Source organism: Dryobates pubescens, chromosome 17 (assembly GCF_014839835.1).
Source record: "Dryobates pubescens isolate bDryPub1 chromosome 17, bDryPub1.pri, whole genome shotgun sequence".
NCBI lineage: Eukaryota > Metazoa > Chordata > Aves > Piciformes > Picidae > Dryobates > Dryobates pubescens.
Genome location: NC_071628.1, coordinates 7,602,695 through 7,623,556, shown reverse-complemented (window position 1 = coordinate 7,623,556; position 20,862 = coordinate 7,602,695). Strand labels below are relative to the sequence as shown.

The window sequence follows — 20,862 nt, the reverse complement described above, 5'->3', positions numbered from 1 at the left end:
AGAATTCAAGTGGGCACAGATGCTCTGCTTTAAGATAACATGTTTGGGAACTGAAATTGACAGTACTGCTGATTTCAGGTGTGGGAGGAAAGCAGGTAAGCCAAAACAGTTTACAAGGCTTTGGTGCCAGTGAGCATGTCCCAGCATGGAAGGATGTAACCAGCACCCTGCTTTTCAACTGCATTATGCAGTAGGAGAGAGCAGTGTGCTTGGTCCTTCTGGATAAGGAAATCTTTGTGCATCACCTATGATAATCTCCCTTCATGCAAAGATGAAAGTAGACTGTGGGCTTGGACTTGTGCTCCCAGGCAGCCTTCTGCCATCATCTCTTTGTGTGTCTGACAAATCACATGCACAGGCAGGACCCAGAGCTCCTGGCTCCATGGCTGCCTCTCCCTCTCCTCTCCTGCAGGGTACTTGGCTGTTCTTGTCCTCGACTTTCTGATGGTGTATCTGAGTGGTGTTTGCAATATCAGAAGTGCAAAAGGGGAGTTTGAACTGAAATAGGTAGGCAGGGCAGGGGAGTTTGAACTGAACCTTTTTGCCAATCTGAAGGTTACCCTCCTGTGCTTCTTGCTGCTGGGCCTGAAGAGCTGGGCACAATTCAAATGAGGAGCTGATCAAATACTGTCCATCCTCTCCTGCTATGAGAAGGTGGTGGTCTGATCTCAAAAGGACTTGGAAAAGCTATTCTATACAGAACCGAGAGCAAGTCCAACTGGAGAACTGCAGGAAGGAGGTCACAGCCCTGAGCAGAGGGGATGGCAGTGCTGGGAACATCCTCTACGTCTCACACACTGGATTTGGCTGTGCACATCAACTTGGCTGCCTCCAGGTCACCCTTGATCTCTTCTGGCTTCCCTGGTGAACAATCAGCATCATTTGGGAGGGGGGTGGAAGGAACTCAGGGAGCTGACTGCTGAGTAAGGAATGTTGAGATTAGGGCAGAGCCAAGCAGCTGTAGCTCCCTTAGTAGGTGCCACTGGGTTTGCTCAGATGTTCTCAACTGGTAGAACAAATCTCTGAACTCCAGGAGAAACTCCAGCCAGTGAAGAGCAGTGAGGAGGCTGGGCCAAAGGGCTGTCTACATGACAGAGTCTGCAGCTCTGCTTGGTGTCAGGACTGTCTTGTGTGGTGACTCTCTCTTTATAAGGGCAGAGATGAAGGAAAGAGCTCTTCAGGCTGCTTTTTGATTTGATCTCTGAGAAGGGCACTCCAAGATCTGAACGGCTGCATCTTTGCAAAGCGTTCAGGAATGAAATGCCTTTGTATTCAGGAATGGCTTCTGGAGCTATTTTAAGTGTGTGAGTGACAGTAAATGAGACCTTGACCTACCAAACAGGTGAGGTTAGAAAAGAATGCAAATACAGTAACACTTCTCTCTAGTACAGTGACTTATGTAAATGCTGATGAGTGCAGCTGCACAGCACACCACAGAGGTGCTTTTGCCCTTCTCAGAGCTGTGGTAGGTGAAGATTCAGACTGGTTTCCCCAACACTCACTTTACAACAAGGTGTATTTAACGTCTGGCAGGGTGGTTCAGGTTTGGCCAAGTGTGTGTTTCAGCCTGTGAGCCTGCTGTAGAAGCCTGCACTCCTGATGGCAGATGAAGCTTTTGCCAGATCAGGGGAAAACTCTTCGACCTTTGCAACACATCCTCCTTTTCTGCTCAGAAAATGTTTAGCATGCAGCACCTGCAGATTGCTGGTCACCCATCCCTCCCATTCCCTGCTTGCAGTGATTTGTAGTGCCAGATAAATAGCTGGTCCCAGGATTTCATTAAGTGAAGGGACCCCTGAGGGCTGTGAAGAAGCAGTCACAGATCCTGCATGCAGATATTGTCTGGGAAGGTGGGAGACCTGGAGCAGAAGAGGCATTGTTTATTCAGGAGGGTATATCTGACTGCTCCTGCCCCAATCCCAGCCACCCTGCATTAATCAGATTCCCTTTTAGGGGTGACATTTGTTGAAGTTTGCACCGTGCCTCTTGCCTGGTAACAATGGTTTGTGCCTCTGGTACAGACCTGGGTTTGTTGTTTGGCGTCTCGCAAGTGACAACTGTGGAGACAGCTCAAAAGCAGAAACTACCTTGGCCTCCCTCTGGATTTTTCCTGAGGAGCCTGTGCAGGTGACACATCTCTCCATCCTCCTCTGAGTTTCTCCCAGAAACAGGGAGTTTCAGGTGACCCTTCTCCTCGTGCATACTCACGTCTCCTTTTGTTACCATCTGCACAGGGAGAGGGCTGCTGCTGTGGCACACACAGGCACCTGGCATAACAAATTCAGTTCTGAACGGGGAGCAGCAAGGGAATTGATTAATGAAATGCATCTCTGGCTTCGATTTGTTTTGTGGCTTGGGCAGAAGCACTCTGCATCAGCATGCAGCTGGTGCAAAGAGGGATTGTAAAGGCCTGGGTTTTATTCCTGCCACAACTGAGTGCAGAAGCCTCTCCAAAGCTGGCTGTGTGTAGATGGAGTTATTCTTTGTGCTGATTGTCTGGACGCTGCTGGTCTGCACAGGGCAATAGAAGAAAACCTTTTCAGCAGGTAGAATTGGTTATCACAGAACCATCACAGAACCATCAAAGGGTTTGGGTTGGAAGGAGCCTTAAAGGTCATCTAGTTCTTATCTACCTGCCATAGGCAGGGACACCTTCCACTGGACCAGCTTGCTCAAGGTTCCATCCAACCTGGCCTTGAACACTTCCAGGGAGGGGGCATCCACAACCTCCCTGGGCAACCTGTTTGTGTCTCACCACCCTCACTGTGAAGAATTTTGTCCTAATATCCAAGTCTAAATCTCCCCTCTTCCAGCTTAAAGCTATTCTTCCTTGTCCTGTATCTAGAAGCCCTTGTAAAAAGTCCCTCCCCAGCTTTCCTGTAGGCAGGCCCCCTTCAGGTACTGGAAGGTTGCCATAAAGTCTCTCCAAAGCTCTCTCTTGCCCAGGCAAAACAGCCCTGCCACCAGCTTGTACTTCTGACCCACTGTGTGTTTTCTTCCCCAGGCTAGGCATCGGCCATCCACACGGCGTGGCTGTGGCTAATGAAGAGGAGCAAATCTGTGAGGGCTCTTGGTGTGGGTGTTCCTGTGCAGTGAACAGCTGCTTAGGCTGCTGGATTAGGTTTGGGGGGTTCTCCAAGCCCTGTGTGCTCCCACATGGAAATACCAGGGGCGTTATTGTAGTTGTGGGAAGGTGTCGTTTTCTACCTGGTAATAACTACATCGGGGAAGATTTGTTAAAGCTGTTCATTTAGCTTAAACATTTTGTGTGAGGGAGGTTCTAGAAAATTACAGTAATTGTGACTGTCAGATGAAGATGTTTGCTGTGCCTGGAGGGAACAGGCCTGCCTTGTGTGGCTGCTGGCAGCCAGTGCAGGAGAAGTTTGGTGTGTTACTGCACCTGGGTGTGATGCGCATAGGCTGTCGTGATCCACTCTCCACAGAGAGAATCTCTTCGTGATGCATAGTGGGTCTGGGATATGAGGAAAGGCAGCTTGGGATTTACTCTCATTTTAAGGATTTCCTGGATTTTATGCCATTTATTTTGTGGATTAGATGTATAGGTGAGGGAAGGTTGTAAGCAGAACCAGGCTGGGCAGGAAAACCTCCAGTAGATGAATGCAGAGGCTCTGGACCATCCACAGATGTGACTTCCAAATGCTGTTTCAAGTGGGTGTGGGAGTGGGTTCTGTGAAGAGGCAGGAGCAATGTATGGACTAGCTGGGCACTTCAGGTCCTGTGCTACCACATGGCTCTGCAGCCCCAGTGCTGTTCTGGCTCTCTCTCCCATGCCACGGGGCCGTGGCAAATTGGTACTGTGATTTTCTGTTTCCCTTCCACCCCGTGGCCTGTTCAGGTGTAAGCCCTTCAGAGACAGCATACCTGATCTCAGTGGGGGCTGAAGTTACACCCATCTTATCAAAAAAACTACTAATAATTAGAAAAGGTACAAAGAGGATAAGCACATGGAGAGTCTGGGGGCAAAGCGCTGTGGGAGAGAGCAGCAAGCCCATTTCAGAAGGCTGAATTCCTTGCATAGACTGCATTTTCTGCCTGGGGTGTAGTGTTGCTGGCTGGCAGTCTTTCCAAGCTCACAGCCTCCTGCACCGATCAGGCTGCTGGGAGAGCGGGAGGCTGCTGGGTTTTACCATGCTGCAGTCACCCCTGGGTTTGGGGCTAAAAGCCTTGGCACACACAGCTTGGCTCCAGCTGGGTTTAGCGTGTCAGCAAGGAGGGAGCTGCCTGCTCCATTCCTGGAGACGCAGAGCCTGGAGCTTTGGCATGTTGCTGAGGACAATTTGCTGTAATGCTCTTCACCTTCTCACCTGCAGTGGGTAATTTTTGCTGAGTGGCCTATTAAGGTGTTCAGGGTAATCAGTGCAACAGGGCTGGGAGGTGTTTTGTGGCTCGGGATGTCTTTGCAAGCTAAACTCTAGCTGAGGAACTGAAAATAATGTTGAGTACATACCTGTCGTCCTTATTTCCCTTATTCCCTCAAGCATCTCCTGTCTCTGCCTTCTTGCATGAAAACCTCTCACTTCACAGACCTTCTGCAGCAGTCCTTTCCATCAGAGTGTGTTTCTGGAGGAAAACAGCCCCGTGGCCCTCGGGTGAGCAGTGTGTTGAAGCCTGTCTTGCTCTCACTGTGACCCACATGCACATCTGTGCAGTGTCAGATTGGCAGGACCTGCTTCCACAGCAGGCTTGTCTTGCTCTGGCTGGTTCTCTTCTTTCCTCCCAGCACTAGCTCTGAGCCTGGGTTGGGTCACACTGTAGGTGCTGCCTCCTCCATTCCACCTTGGCACCTCTTGGGATAAGAGGAGGGACACAATGATCACAGTATGCAGTGGTCTTGGCCCCAGGCTGATGCAGAGGATCCTGGTGGAGCAGAGATGAGCCTGGATAGGAAGTCTGTCCTTGCCTGAGCCTTGCCAGTGCTGAGATCCAGGATTCTTGTTCAGTCCTACATCAAAGAAACTTTTTCACCATTATTACCTTGCTTTGGTGGTGCTTTCTGTGCACAAAAGATTGTGTTCACATTCCCTGTCTTCTTCACTGTGGAAGGTGCAGGCTGCTTCTTTCAGAGCTTGCAGAAGTCATTTGTTTTTCATCTTGTGAATCCCACCCTGAGATTTATCACGAGAAGACACTAACAGATGAAACTTGGTATGCTCTGTGCTGCCAGGGTCAAGCTTCTGGCACCCACCGAGCTCCCAGCCTTTGCTGGCTGTGCTGAGGAGCTGGGCTGTGCTTGGGAAGCCTGGCAGCTCCTGCTTGCAGGGAGAGGGACGCTGCACTCCCTAATCAGGGTCCCTCTTTAGTCATGCTCCTCCACGTCCTAATGAGAAATCTGTCACGGGTGCATTTCTTGGCTCTTTGCTTTTAAAGAGCCATTCTGGAACCCAGCACAGCAGGCAGATGGGACTGGATGGAGGTGAAGGGCAGGATCCATTTCTCAGCAGGGAATTTGAAGCTTACACACACAGGTCTGGCAGGTGATAGGGAGGAATAACCAGGAGCCCCTGGCTTTGGGACAGGTTATTTTCTGGGTAACCTTGGGGAGCCCAGAAGGGAGTGTCACCTTTTGTATGGCAAACTGTGCAGAGTTCAGCCTAAATGTCCTGCCTCACTTACCAACCTGTACAGAATACACATGCATGCAGCTGTAAGGGAGAGTAAAGAGGGCAGGAAGCTGCCTGCTGGGATTTATGGAGACTTTTCACCACTGCTGTGGACAGTGACATTGGTGTTCATGACCTACTTAGGTTTTCCAGTCTCTGGAGACTGCTTTAAAACTCTTGTAAACTTTGGGACTGCATCATACCAGCTTAGCTAATGCCACTTAGTGATGAACAGAAGAGTCACAGGTGACCTGACATGAAGGGAACAGAGATGCCTACAAATTTCATCTTTTTAGAAGGGTTCCTGCCTCCCATCATGACCTTTCTGGGTACAGAGCCCTTCAGAGCCTGCCAGAGTGTTCTCATTTATCCTTGTAGGATGAAAGGAGGGTAACAGAAAAGAACATTAAGGATATCTGCTGCCAGGAAAAGGTTGTTTTGATGGTGCTGTTCTGACCATGTACTGGCACTGAGTGGATTTCTTTTAAACTCTTGGGTTCAGCAAGTTTTATTAACATCATCTTAGAAGAGCTTGTAAATTAGTCAGTGTTAAAGTGGTCTGCAGCATGTATTTGCAAATACTGAAGCAGTTGGCTGCATTGGGGCCTTCCATATTAATGTCTTTTTCAGAGTTTTCCAGGAAAACATTTCTCATTGCTATTTGTGTGGAGCTGAAAAGCTAGACTTGGCAGACAGCTGGTGGGAGAGCTCAGTCTGTAGCTGTTGAGGAGAGCAATGAGTTGCTTTAAACATGTGAGAACTATTTAAATTAAAGAAAAACACTAATGACAGCTGAGAATATGCTGAGGTTAAAATGGGTCATGCAAAAGCATTTAGTTTTCAGAACTGTACCTACTCTCTCAAGCTAGCACTGCAATGGAGTGTGTATGATTGTGCTTGTGTGCAGTGCAAAGGAAACTTCAGATTTGGAGTCCTGTGAAATCCAAAGCAATGATGAATGTTCTTGGGAAGCGGTGGTAGGATAAGCACAGAATTGTGCTGGAGGACCAGAAGGTCACCGGGGGTCCTTCTAAGCACAGTGCCGTGCTTGGCCCAGCAGTCAGGCCTGCTTTCTGGCTGAAATGTGTGTTTATTGTGCCACATTCAGTACTTCTGGCACTTGTGTTAGATGGATGAATTTGCCTGACAGGGTAGGTTTAATGGCAGAGGTACTTGAACAGAGAAGCAGGAACCAATTCTTTTGGTGGGGAAGAACAGAAGCTTTCTGCTCCCATCAAGGAGCCTGCATGCATATTCAAAACTCCACGGTGTGACTGAGGTGCCTTTGGGTTATGCTATTGATGGGACAGATGCTGACAGCCCCAGGAGGAGGATTTGAGCTCTGCTGAAGTCAGCAGGGTTTTGCTGTCTGTCTGGAAGGGGAGGAAGATGAGGCAGCTGCATATGAATGATGGGAAGGGTGCAGTCCAAAAGCAGTCACAAATGGTAGTGCTTCATCTCCAAAGCAACTTCAGCCTCTCTAGTGTAGAAAGAAGCATATAGATAGGGATGACACTTGGAGAACAAACAAGGGTCCTGGCATATATGAAATCCATCCTTAGCAAGGTGCTGTGTCTGCATCCCCTTGGCTTCATCTCATCTGCTGGAGCAGGATGGAGCAGGCAAAGCTGTTCACCATGGAGGAGGGTAATAACCCTTATAGTCTCTTCCCTAGTCTCCAATATTACCAGCCTGTGGGCAGTTAGTTTGTGTAAGTAACTCAACATCTGGCCTTGTTCTTCCTCTTGCCTTGTTTTAATTTCCTGTGGCTGCAGGAATGCTACAAAGCAAGGGGAAAGCCCTTCCTCTTGGGGTTGTGCCATTGCCCCTCTTTCTGTGTGTCCTTCCCAAAGGGAGCAAGTGAGCAGAGAAGGAAGCAGCTTGGAAAGGTAACTGCTGAACTCAGCTAATTGCCTGTCTTTCCTCTCATGCTGTTACCTTCAAGGAGAAAATGAGGTAAGAAGCAAATTTGCCCATTGTAACCTTTCAGCTGCTGTTGTTAGGACTGCTGAGGGCCTGTAGGGCAGGGGAAAGGGAAGAATTATGTTTCAGGCTATCTTCAGGAGAGAAAAGCCTTCTTGACTCCTACATCATAACAGGTTTGCCTCTCTCAGCAGAAACATGGAGTTGTTAACTTGCCTTTCCTCCTTCTTTCCCCAGCATTATCACGCTTTTTCCAGCAGCCGGAGTCCCAGGCAGTGGAAGAGAATGGCATGGCCCGCTTCGAGTGTCGCATCGAAGGGCTGCCCTCCCCTCTCATCACATGGGAGAAGGACCATGAACCTGTTCCAGCAGAACCCAGGTGAGTCCCTGATGGCTCGAAATAAAGTGGACTCAAACCTGACCATTTAGGATGTGGAAATCCTCTGTCAAAAAGTAGACTGAAGAGAGAGATGGTAGACCAGGTGTGGACCTGATAATTCAGTGATTAGGGAGGAGGTGTGCAAAGGGCCCATGCAAACAGGTCCACAAAACACCTAAATGAAATGAACTTTCCCCCAGAATACAACCCACCAAAGGAGAAAAAAAAAGGAAAGCAAGAGAAAGAACCAAGTCTTTTATTACTCATCCCTCGTTCTGGAACCTTTGCCATGAAGGACCAAGTGTTTATTCTATAAAAGATAGTTTCAAGAACTGAAGTGAGCTGGAAATTGGCTGCTAAACAAAGTAGTTGAGACTCCAGCCTCAGTTCTCCAGTGGTCTGGAAGAGTCTGTATGCAGAAATATGTTAGCCATTGTCTCCCTGTCCAGGGCATTGGAGGGAAACCAGGAAGAGTAAGCAGAAGGACAGACAGCAGCACAAAAGGGAACAGAGAATCTTGAAATGGTGCCAGCTCTGACAGCACAGAACCTGCACCCTACAGAGGCCTGTGTGTATGGAACAGGGCAGGGCAGGCTGTGGCATGGCTGCCTTTGGCTTGTCCTCTTGTGAGGAGGGAAGTGAGGGATTTGGGCCTGGTGTGAGGAACATTTCTCCAGCTGACTGTAGGGTTACAGTGCTGGGGGTACTAGGTGTACCCAGCTGAACTCCATGATGTGGTTTTTCCTCTCATTTTGGTTGTGGTTCTAGGGTCAGTTGTTTTCTTTGCTGTTTTCCCCCACAGATTTGTCTTGGTATTAATGATTCTTCTGGAGCACTGTGTGTGCTCAGTAACCTGGGAGATCTTTCCATTTGTTCTGTTCCAGTGTTTAGAGGTTATCTAGTAAAAGACCTTGAGTTTTCTTTTCTGGGGGAAAAGATAAGAGTCCTGCAGCATGATAACTTTTCCTTAATGGAAGTCAGATACAGGCACAAGAAGAGGATAAACCATTAGTTGGCTGTTAGTTGGTCTGTAGGCATCACTCCTGCAGGGGATAAGTGACTGCATTGTCCTTTAGTTCTTAAAAAGTCATTTTCTGTTCTGCAGAAAGAGCTGTTTCCCTCCCAGGGAAGTTAAGCCAGGAGGCAGGAAGAGAGGAAGGAAAGAGGGGTGGGGTGAGGTTTAGGAATAGTTTTGCAGCAGTGACTGTTTCTGTAGTAATAATAACTGCTTATATCCCTGAGTCTGAAGGTTTTGAGGAGGCTGCTGCTTTGTAATGAGAAGAAAATTAATTAAAAAAGAAAGGGGGGAAAAAAACCCCAAACACCAAGAAAGAAAGGATTGCAGTGGGAAGTGTGCCATAAATAGGCCAATGGCTTTTTAATGAGACAGCTCGATGGATGTGGTGAAATTACTTGCTCAGAGATTGCTTTCAACACGGGCAGCCTGAAAATTGTTTTCCTTGTCAAAACCAGGCCATAATCTCTGCCTGCAGATCTTGCTTTTTAAATCATGTTTTAGCTAATATGCTTTTTCAGAAGGATTTGCCTTTTTTGTGTGCTGTTGTCTGGTGGTTGTTGTTGGATTTAATATAACCGGCTTTCGAAGGAATTAAGTGAATTCCAGGAAACGCTGGCTGCCAACCAGCGCGCTCTTATCCTTACCACATCATGCCTCAGGACTGGATTTCAGGCCAGCCTGATTACTGTGGACTCCCTCCTGTGCACACTTGTGATGAGCCTGGGAAGATGCAATCATTTGGCTGGGTAGGCGTCAGGATGATGATTTCATCTTCCAGAATAGCTTGGTTAGGTGTATGTACAAAATCAGGCTCTGGGGCTGTAGATGCAAGCCTCGAGATGATAATGCTGCTACATCAATGTTTATCATCTCTTCTAAGAGAGCTGGAATAATCATGGACAGCTGACACTGCTGCTTTGCTTTTTTCCTCTTCTCTTTTTTAGTGTTGATCTTACCTTTCAGCACTCTCCTCAACCTTTGCCCTTGGCTGCAGGTTCTAGCACGGTGCCACCTTGAAGGTGCTGCAGGCTGAGCTTAAGAAAGACAACTCAAAGAGTAGTGAAGTGCTTACTGATGTTTTCAGAGTACCTTTCCTGCCCTGCTGATGTCCAGGACAAAATCTAACTCTCATACATAAGTAAGGCATAGAAGAGTTTTGCAGTTCTGGCTCTGAGGTACTTTTAAAAACCATGTCTTAAATCTGCAGCAGCTGCTGAGAAGTGGCTTGCAGGTTTTCTCTGGGTTGCAGTTGTTTTGGGGTGTGTGCTACATCTCTTGGCGTACTCTTCTCTCTGTTTTAGGTGCTGGCTGGGTTTTACACCAGCTTCCAAATTGCTGTTTATTTTCCCTAGAGCCAAGATGAGTACTTGCTAGGAACTGGAGGTCTTTGGAGGTCAGCACATAAACACATACCCTGCAGATCATGTGTCTGCAATCACAGTATCTTCTTCCATATTTTGGCTAAGTGAGAGTTTTACTGGGTGGAGAGTTCACTTCTGTTATGTGTCAGGAGTGCCTTAGTGTGGCTCACGTTAGCATACAGGGCTCTTGAGCTGTGAGCAAAAGGACTTGCAACCTGAGTCCATGTCAAAGCTGCACATTTCCTGACTTGTCCTCCGGACTGCTGCTTGAGTCTATTTAAAAGGTTGTGAGGAAAGGTGTGCCAGAAACTTACTGAGGAGAAAGAAAAGGAGTTAGCCTGTTAATGCTGGAATCTTCTCTGCTGTACACACAGTTCCTGAGCGCTGCCCTGGTAATCAGCGCTGAGGAGGTGAGCAGCTGTTGGCCCTTCTGTGCTCTCTTCTCTGCCCCCACTCTTGTGTAGAATCTGCTCTGGGAGGAGCAGAGAGAGGCACAGCTACTTGTTTGTGCCCTGTTGCTCTGGTAGCTTGCTGAGTTCCCTGGTAGCTGGACCCTGGTCTGAACGTGCTGCCCTTTAACCAGCTACCTGCTGCAAGTAGGGGACTTGCCTTCTGTGAGTCTCCTGTGAGATTTTGGCACTACAGCTGACAAACTTCCTGGACTGCAAAGGTGCCAGAATTTCTGCTTCTCTCTCTCTGTTTGGTTTTTGTTTTCTACTTAATCCATAGTGAAGGTGAGCAGACATAAAAGATCTGCCCTTTGTGTGGAAGGAAAGGTAGCACCTAATGTCTGCTCTGACTCATCAGGCAAACTTGTTTCCTTGCAGAGAGCCTGGGCAGAGAGCAGAATGCCCTTGCAGGCTGCCTGGAGGCTTCTAGTCCAGGGATACTGGGAGCCTAAACAGCTGGAGGCTTTGTGAGCAGCTGGAAGAAATTGTGGATAAAGAAATCCTGCCTTTCTTTCCTTCTTGCTTCCCTGGGAGAGCAAAGCTCAGCCTCTGCTGTGCTTTCCTACCAGGATGTACTGCAGATCTCTCTGCTGCTCGCCTCACTGAAGGGGCCATCTTGAGCGATGTGTTGATTGAATCTCTTCACTCCTCCTTGCCTCAAGCTCCTGCTCTTTTAGAAGCACAGTAACTGGGTTTCTGCTGTCAAGAGAAGTTAGGCATGTTGGCTGAGCATGACCCTGGACAAAGTTCTGAGCAACCTGGTCTAGCTGTCCCTGCTCTGAGAGGGTAAAGGCCACAGACAACTTTCAGAGGTCCCTCCCTGCCTCAGTGAGTCTGTGCTACATAACTGGAGTGTCTTTTTGTGGCTGGGAGATGCCTTGCCTAGTGTTTGAAATATGTTGCTATTAATTACAGACTCAAATAGCAGATGCACGACGAAAATAAATATTATCGCAGTGGGAGGCTTTCCCTCACAGAGCTGAGAGGATGCAAATATTTGTCTCCTTTCTCCTGTGTCCTGATGAGGCATCTTGATGAGGGATTTCTGGGCACCACCTCTTCTGAGGTCTCTGGAGCTTGATCCTGAGAAAAGCCTCTCTGTAAGCAGCGGGAGCGTGGCTTTAGGGATCGTGGGAAGCTTCAGCAAGTCTATGTCCATGATTCAGGCTGTAGAATCGTGCCAGTAGAAACAGTCTGGTCACTGGAGGAACTCTTTTAGCTCTTCTCTTTCTTCTTCAGCTGTCAAGATGACAAGAAGTGATGAACTCAGATTGCCAGTGAGGTTCAGGATAGACACTAGATTTGCAGCAGGGGTATCTGTCTCTGGAACAGACTGCTTAGGGCAAGGGAAGTATTTGTGTTACAGGAGAGTTAGGATAAATGTTTGCAGGAGCAGGTGTGCTATTGGTGACCAGGGCTTGAATACAGGATGAATGATCTCTTAAGGTCCTCCTAGATCTGTGACCCTCTCTCGTGGCACTCCAGTTATCTTAGCACCTGGACAGCCACAGTTTTGCTTGGAGAGTTTACTTGCTGTGATGGAAGGATTGGTGTTCATGCTTCTGACTTGTCTTTATGCTCTTCCTGTGGAATAGCTGCTGTCCCTCCCCTTAGCAATTGCCTTTGAACGTGTCCTCTTCATAATGAAGACTGATAACCCAGAGCTGCCTGTCAAAGCTCAGCAGCTCTGTTTATAGAAGCTTGCAATTAAAAATGGATCTCATATATAATTAAAAAGGATCACGCAGGCTTTGCGCCTTGCATTCAAGAATAAAGAGGCTGCCATCTAGGAATCCAGGCAGAAAATGGAGATGCTGACAGCCAGCTCCTACTTTTATGCTAATTGCTAATCATCTGCTTTGTTCAGTGTAATGCAGCAAGGATTGTCTTCATAGTATGAGCTGTGTAGCCATTTCACTCTGTGGAAGTGTTGCCCAGTAGCTCCCCGTGGGCAAATGTGGGGGATACCCAATGCTCGGCTCGTAAGCTTGTCAGCTTGTGAAAGCCAGAAACTCATGGAGGAGCAAAAGGAATCACACCAGGAATGGTGCAGCTTCATGTGGCTGTGTCCTGACAGTTTTGGGCCATGAAGGTGCCACTGTGTGTGAGTTGGTCCCTTCATGTACTCGCCATGGGAGGTTTAGGTTGGACATTAGGGAAAATGTCTTCCCTGAAAGGGCTGTCAAGCCCTGGAACAGGTGGCCCAGGGCAGTGGTGGAGTCCCCATCCCTGAAGGGATTTAAAAGCTGTGTAGATGCAGTGATGAGGGACAGGGTTTTATGGTGACCTGGCAGTGCTAGGTTAATGGTTGGACTCTATGACCTTAAAGGTCTTTCCGACCACAACAATTCTGTGTACTTGAGGTGCAGCAGGGAAAAGGTGATGTTCAGACTTCTTTGCAATGTATTTTTTCTCTGTCTACCAAACCTTTGTGAAAAGCAAGTGGTGAAGCTGGCTGTAGTGTGGGCACTTGTACACTTGGAGTCAACTGCAAACCTGTGAGTAGAATGTGCCTGTGTAGTTGTTCCATACTGTACAGCTGCTTTGTATGCACAGAGCTCTCTTGACTTGATCTGCCAAAAGCAGACCCTGTTTTGTCAAGACTGCAGGCCAGCAGAGGTCTGTACCTGCTGCTTTTTAAGAACCACCACTTGGGTTGCTCAAAGCTTTCTTGGTCCCATTTTGTTGTGGTTACCAGAATCTGCCCATGATCTGTTTACAGTAGGAAAGGAAGGGATAAAATGGCTTTGAATTGATGAGTAGCTCAAGCAAAACACAGCCTGTCTCACATTCTTCCTTTTGATCACTCAGGTTTGTAACTCTTCCAAATGGTGTCCTCCAAATCGTGGACGTGCAGGAGAGCGATGCTGGCGCTTACCACTGCGTGGCAGCCAACGCCGCCCGGAAGCGCTACAGCAACGATGCAGTCCTCAGTGTCCTGAAAGGTAAGGAGCAGGCAGGAGCCTGGTGGGCTGGGCACATATGCCACACAGCCACTGCGTGGGGGGTTCAAGCTGAGCTGAAACAGCAGTGATGAGCTCTCCTGCTGGTGTGGTTCTGCACAGGGCAGGCTTTGGTTGGAGCTTGAAGAGAAGGCATTTTAGTGACGATTTCTCTTTCCTCCGATGGGGTAAGCAGGCTGGGTGGGAGGCTGGCTCGGTCCAGAGAGGGAAAGAGACTCAGTTCTTTTGAATATTCCCATGTTATGAAATTAGAGGCACAAATGAGGCCAAAATATCAACAGCAAGGCTATTTATTAACAGAATAAAGTGGGTGGACCAGAAGGAGAGAGAGAGAGAGAAAATAGAGGGAAGAGGAAAGGAATTGTATTACCACCCCCAACCCTCCAAGACGGTTTGGGTCTGTGGAGGAAGGGTGCTGCCTTGTTGGCTGTGCTGTCCTCAGCTGGTGGAGGGGAGGGAGAGATCCCAAAGTCCAAGTCCTTCTCTGAACAGCCTCTTCAGCTCCATCAATTGCAGCAGGCAGACCTTAGGACATGGAGAGAGGGTTCCTCCTGGTCTGCTTCTTCCAGGCTACATGGTGGTGTCTCTGTCCTTTTCTCTCCTGGTATTTTCTTCACTTTTCTTCAGAGCAGCATTGCCCAGGTCTTTCCTTCCCCCTTGCTAGGAGTTGCTCAGGTCTTTCATACAGTTTTTTCAGGTGTGTGTCCAGGTGGTGTCCTTTGCACCATCCTCCCTTCTGGGGTAGCTGATGGGTAGAGATGATCTTGTCTATGCACATCTGCCCAATACACATCAGCTCTTGTCTGGGCAAGGAGCAAAGGTGATTTTAACTTTGTTGATTCACAGCAAAAGAGACAAGGTTTAGTCTCTTACAGAGGTGGTGTTGCCTCTGCCCTGTCACAAGACTAAGGAGAACAACAAAAATCATGGGGTTGTTTCTTTCTTTGCCCAGGGATCTGCCCAGGGATTTTCTTTGGCACATGAATTCTAACAGCCCTAGGCTCCTTTTTTGCTCTGGGGCTTTTAGAAGAAGGGGTCAAGCACCCTGCTTGTGCCTTGGGGAAGTGCCGTGTTGTAATCTTGTCTTCCGTGGCCTTGGATGGCAGGACAGGAGAAGACTGGCATGAACAGAAGATGCTTTCCCAAGCTAGCAAGAGAAATAGTTGCAGATACTGGAGTAGATGGCAGGGCTGTGACTACCCCATGTTGCCTATCAGGGTCCAGAGGAGGTTAAGCACAGTGACATCTGACTTGCATTCTCTGTCCATGTTGCTGGCTCTTAGCTGAGCTCTTGGGTTGGTTCCAGAGATCTTTGTGTGGTATTTGGGAAGAGCCTCAGCTGGGATTTCTTCTGGTGACACAGACAGTTGGAGCAAGGCTTTGGATGTGAGCTGTCCTTTGCCTCCTGATCGGGGCCTCAGCCTCTGAGTGCATTTTTCTTTGTAAACCAAGAGTGCAGTGGGCAAGTCTGGACATGAGAAGGTAGCTGAGAGCAGAAGTGCAGTGGGGGTCTCCAAACTCCAGCATCCTTCCCAGCAGGCCTGGCTGCCTCCTGACTATTATATAATCCTCATATGCATGTGGACAAACTCACCAGCACAGGGGGTTGGGTTGAGCTGTGCTGTCTCTTGGGACAGTGCCCCCCTGCCACTGTCCCCAGTTCCTGCTGACCCCAGTATGTTTCTTAGGCAGCTTTAACCTTGAAAGCCCTGCAGTCCTCCCCAGCCTCTCTGGTCTTTGTTTGGGGTTACACTGCTTGGCATTCTGCTACCAGCAGATTTTCACGGAGATGGCTTTGCTGTTCATCCATCAGCAGGGAATGTAATTAACTGTGGAGCCTGAGAACACACCTCTGATCAATGGATTGTGTCGTGGAGGTAATCTGTGTGGAATCTGCAGAGAATTCGTGAGCAGTTGAAGGCTCTGTATCTAATTGCCAGCCCCTGCCAGATCCTCTGTGTGCCTAATGAAGCAGAGGCAAGGGGAACGCTGGCTGTGGGCAGTTCCACACTCAGAGATAGCTCCTATCTTGGCTCTGGTTTGCTATTAATCACTAATATTGATCAAGCTACAAAGGGGACTGTGCCATCCTTGGCATCATAACTCGTTCAGCATAATTGTATCCTGTAACTCTGCAATGTTTAATCTGCTTTGCAAATGGAGGCAGTGGAAGAGGTTAAACGGGAAGCGTTCCTTCTGGAGCACCAGCCGGCCCCAGCAGATTTCTGCCTGCAGTTCTCACCCAAATCTCGTTTCTGCAGCACCACACCACCCGCTGGCTGCAACAACAAATATGTGAGGTTGAGTTTTTCACCAGATTGAGCAGATAGTGATGAAAAACATGCCTGTTAAATCTCTGGGGGCTTTTATAATTGGGGAGAAGTATCTCCGAGACAGATGGGGAACTGCAGTGACCTGTGCAGGCTGCAAACTCCTCCATGAGTGATGGGCAGGGTATTGATCCTTTTTTTGTTTCAGCACTTCACTATCACAGGCATATTTTGGATGCCTGGACTGGCTTCAGGAGTCTTTTCCTCCCTGTTCGGAAGCAGCTTGTAGTAGTTTGAGTGAAGTGATGAGGCAGAAATCCTTTGCCAGTTGCAAAAAATAAACCCAAACTAAACCAAAGTGAACAAAAAACGTCAGAAAACCCCCAAACAACAACAAAAGCCAACCAAACAAAACCCAAACCAAAGACCAATAGCCTGAAATACAGTTATTTAGCATTGCTTGAGCTACTTACTTGGGGGTTTTGGTGACCAAACTCCTATGTGTCTGCAGGCAGGAGCAACTAAACTACTTCTTCCCTCCCTGCTGATGGCTCCTGAGCCATTTGTGCTGAATTTGTCAAGATTCCAGTCTTTCAGCCCCACTGCACTGCCAAGGCTCCTGGAAAAGGTTTGTGCAGTGGGACCTAGTGTCTCCTTACCAACTGTGCCTGCAGTTTTGGTGTCTTGCTGACAGCACTGGGCAGTGCTGTGTGCTTGTGATGGATTTTGGGGCCATGCTGCTTACAGTACAAACACCTCCACTGGCACTGGGTTGCCAGCCCTCAGGCCTGGGAGCAGCTCATGTTCTGCCTCTGCCCCTACCAGACAGTGCTGGATTTGAGTGGGCTGTGCATAGCAAAAGAATCTGTTTCCCTATAGCTCTTCTGCCCAGTTGTCCTTTTCCTCCCCCTTCTCCCCCTTGTGCCCAGCACAATGGCTGGGAATTGTCCCATCTGCCTCATTAAAGGCCTTCCCCCAGGAAAAGCAGCAATTAGCACGACCCCTTTCTGTTGTATTCACATAGCCTGAAACCCCTCCAGAGGTGGCTTCCCCTGACAGTGTGACTTCCCCATCGCATGGGGAAGGCTGGATTGTGTGTCAGTGGCTAAACACATGCTGTCCTTACCCAGGCAGGGCAGAGAGCTGTGCTCAGTGCTGCTGGAAGTGCTGCAGATGTTTTGGCGGTGCAGACTTCATGGTGCAAATTTCCAGACGTTCCCTGGGGAAGCGGCATTCTGAGCTGGAAGGGAAGAGAGCAGGCTGGAGGGCGGGATAAAGTCAGACAGCCCTCAAACAGCCTGCTGGCCAGTAGGCATAACTCGGATTTTCCCCTTGGATCTCCACTGCTCCCTGGTGGACGGAGCACCAAACACATCTGGCAGCTCTCCATCCCTTCGCCCCTCGCCTGGGTGCACGGACACTGCGGCCCTGCTGCCAAAGAGAGCGTTAGGTGCTGGCTGCAGGATGCTTTTCCCAGGCACTCTGTCAATGCCTGCTGCCTTCTCCCCCTCTACTCTGCCTTAGTGAGGCCACATCTGGAATACTGTGTCCAGTTCTGGGCTCTCCAGTTCAAGAGAGACAAGGAACTACTGGAAGGAGTCCAGTGGAAGTTGCAAAGATGCTGAGGGGACTGGAGCATCTCTGTGAGGAGGAAGGGCTGAGAGACCTGGGGCTGTTTAGCCTGGAGAAGAGCAGCCTGGGAGGGGATCTGATCAAGGCTCAGCAATAGCTAAAATGTGGAGGGAAAGAGGATGTGGCCAGAATCTTTTCAGTGGTGCTCAGTGACAGAACAAGGGGCAATGGGCACAAAGTGGAACCCAGAAGGTTCCATCTGAAGATGGGAAGAAACTGCTTTCCTTTGAGGCTGCTGGAGCCTTGGAGCAGACTGCCCAGAGAGGTTGTAGAGTCTCCTTCTCTGGAGAGGTTCCAAACCTGCCTGGACGTTGTCATTCTGTGGGTAACCCTGCTTTAGAAGGGGGGTTGGACTAGAGGATATCCAGAAGTTTCTTCCATCCCCCACCTCTGTGGTTCTTTGCTTGGGATCAGTTCTTGGAGGGGCTGTGCCTGCCTTCTGCAGCAGCTTTTTCTGGATGCAGGCTCTGGAGCCCTATTCTGTACTTGTGCATAAAGAGTTAATTCCCTGTGTGTCCTGCTCGTGTTTGCAAGTCCTTGATACACAGAAGGAAGTGCTGCCATGCTTCATAAAGCGTCTCTCAGAGAAGAGTGGCAGAAAGGCTTGAGGAACATGACATTGTGTGGTCTCAGCAGCTCACTTTGCCTAGCACTTACTTCACTTTTTCCCCTCCTTATTATGCACGTTTGCTCTTTGTGGATTTTCTTGAGGACAGGGACTACCTCCTGCTCTGTGCTTGCCCCACGACTGGTAAAATGTGGCTCTTGCATCCCCACTGCAGCACAACCAACCAGCAGAGGCTCTGCTTCTGCTGGAACAGTACATTTTTGCAAGAACTTTATCCATTCTGGTTTTAAATGACTGTGGCTCCCCCTCACTCCTGTTGCATCCTTTCCAATGAATGGATACTGGGGTTTCTCTGCTCCACAGCTGACCCAATTTTCGCTTTCCTGCAGTTCATCTTACTATTTTTAGTTGCACAGTGCTGGGAGGCTTGAAAAACTTCTCCTTCCTCCTTGGGTTTTAATCCCTTTGAATATGTATAAGCAGTGTGGTGATCCAGCTGGCAGCCAGTCACTAGTGGTGTGCCCCAGGGATCAGTGCTGGGCCCAATCCTATTCAATATCTTTATTGATGATCTGGACGAGGGGATTGAGTCCACCATTAGTAAGTTTGCAGACAACACCAAGTTGGGAGCAGGAGTTGATCGGTTAGAGGGTAGAAGGGCTCTCCAGAGGGACCTTGACTGGCTGGACAGGTGGGCAGAGTCCAACATGATGGCATTTAACAAGTCCAAGTGCCAGGTGCTGCACTTTGGTCGCAACAATCCCATGCAGTGCTGCAGGTTGGGGACAGAGTGGTTGGAGAGCAGCCAGGCAAAAAGGGACCTGGGGGTAGTAGCTGACAGCTGGCTGAACATGAGGCAGCAGTGTGCCCAGGTGGCCAAGAAGGCCAGTGGCATCCTGGCCTGCATCAGAAATAGCCCTGTACTCAGCACTGGTTAGGCCACACCTTGAGTCCTGTGTCCAGTTCTGGGCCCCTTAATTTAAGGATATTGAGATACTTGAATGTGTCCAGAGAAAGGCAACGAGGGTGGTGAGAGGTCTCAAGCACAAGCCCTGTGAGGAGAGGCTAGGGGAACTGGAGTTGTTTAGCCGGAGAAGGGGAGAAGAGGAGGCTCAAGGGAGAGCTTATTGCTATCTACAACTACCTGAAGGGAGGTTGTAGCCAGGTGGGGGTTGGTCTCTTCTCCCAGGCAACCTGAAAGTCTCCAGAGAAGGAAAGTCCACAACCTCTCTGGGCAGCCTGTTCCAGGACTCTGTCACCCTTGCAGTAAAAAAGTTTTTCCTCATGTTGGGATGGAATTTCCTGAGTTCCACTTCGTGTCCATTGCCCCTCATCACAGGACACCATTGAAGAGACTGGCCCTTGTGTCCTCCACACCCTGCCCCTGGCCTGTGCCTGCATAGTTGCCATGGTTGCTCTGACATTTGCCTTGGACCAGGCTGGCAAGAACCACAATGTGCAACAGCCTTCCCCCGACACTAAACATCTGTGCAGTGATGTTTGTGTGGAGGTCTCAAAGGGGTGCTCCATGGGATCCTTTGCCTGTGCTGCAAGAAATGCAGGACTGGGGAGAGCAGACAGGGGTACATCAGGGCTGAGGTCTGGGCTGAGCATGCTGCTGAAGAGTCTTCCAGCAGATGAGCATGTCCCCCATGAGCTGGGATTTAGTAGTGTGTTATTGGAGGTGACACTGCGAGATTGCCGTTGGCAGAACATCATTTACGTTGACAGTTGTAGCAGCTTGCTGCAGCAGTGTCCCAGGAAATGTATTTTTCAGCCAAATATTTATATGAAATATGATAACAGGGACAGAGCTCAGAGGCAGCTGAAACACCTTCACGTTTTTTGTTCTCTCGGTGTTTGTGTTGCAGTGGTTTGCAGGTACCAAGGGAGAGCCAGGCTCCAGGTGCTGGGACCTGGGCGGTTCCTGCTCCAAAAGGCTGTGGGAGAACACAGCTCTTGAATGGGATGAGCAGTGGGGATGGAGGGGAAGGTGGTGATGAAGTGAGCAGCACTCGCAGTTGGCCACCACCTCCCAGAAACAGACATGCTGTTAGCACGAGTGGAGCTGCAGTCCCTGCATGTGCGAATGACGTGCTGGCTGCTGGCTTGGCGCTCTGCCCGAGCCCTGAGCACACGTGCTGGGCTCCCCTCGCAGCTCTGAGCCTGGACACCTTGCACTCCAGCCACAGGAAGGTCCAGATCTGGGACAGTGCTGCTTTGCTCTGACCTCTCTGACCACAGCTGGACGTTGATCTCGTCCTGTGTGCCGCTGTTGATGGTGAAGGGCAGTGTTAACCAGAGCAGGGTGAAGGTCCTGTCTGGTCAGAGGTGGTCTTCCTCTAGCAGGAACCTGTGTGGCGGAGGCAGCCAGGCCTTGTGATGTTATGGGGCAGAGCCATTGCAGGGAGAGCTTCCACAGCTGGGTTTGTGGGCTGCTAAAGGCTGTGCTGGGAGGCAAGATGGCCTTAGAAACGTGCAGGGGGAGAAAACATGAGATGGGATGAGGCAACATAACTTCTACTGTGAGTTGTTGATTGAACAAGCAAGTGATTGTTCACCTCTGGAAAAGGAGGCATCCCAGGTCCAGCCTGCAACTGCTGAGTCCCTGTCACTTTTGCCTCTTCTGCTGGGCACAGACCTGTGTTGCATTTCCCTCTCTTTTAGCATCCTGTTTC

The 20,862-nt window shown here is 49.3% G+C and overlaps 1 protein-coding gene across 1 annotated transcript in view; it reads left to right on the top strand.

The window, feature by feature from the left end:
• IGDCC4 (immunoglobulin superfamily DCC subclass member 4) overlaps window positions 1-20,862 on the top strand; it is a 106,033-nt gene that overhangs the window by 37,387 nt on the left and 47,784 nt on the right. Inside the window, exons 3-4 of the mRNA XM_054168732.1 lie at window positions 7,782-7,923; window positions 13,563-13,696. Of these exons, the coding sequence (XP_054024707.1) occupies window positions 7,782-7,923; window positions 13,563-13,696 (276 nt within the window). The remainder of the gene's footprint in view (window positions 1-7,781; window positions 7,924-13,562; window positions 13,697-20,862) is intronic.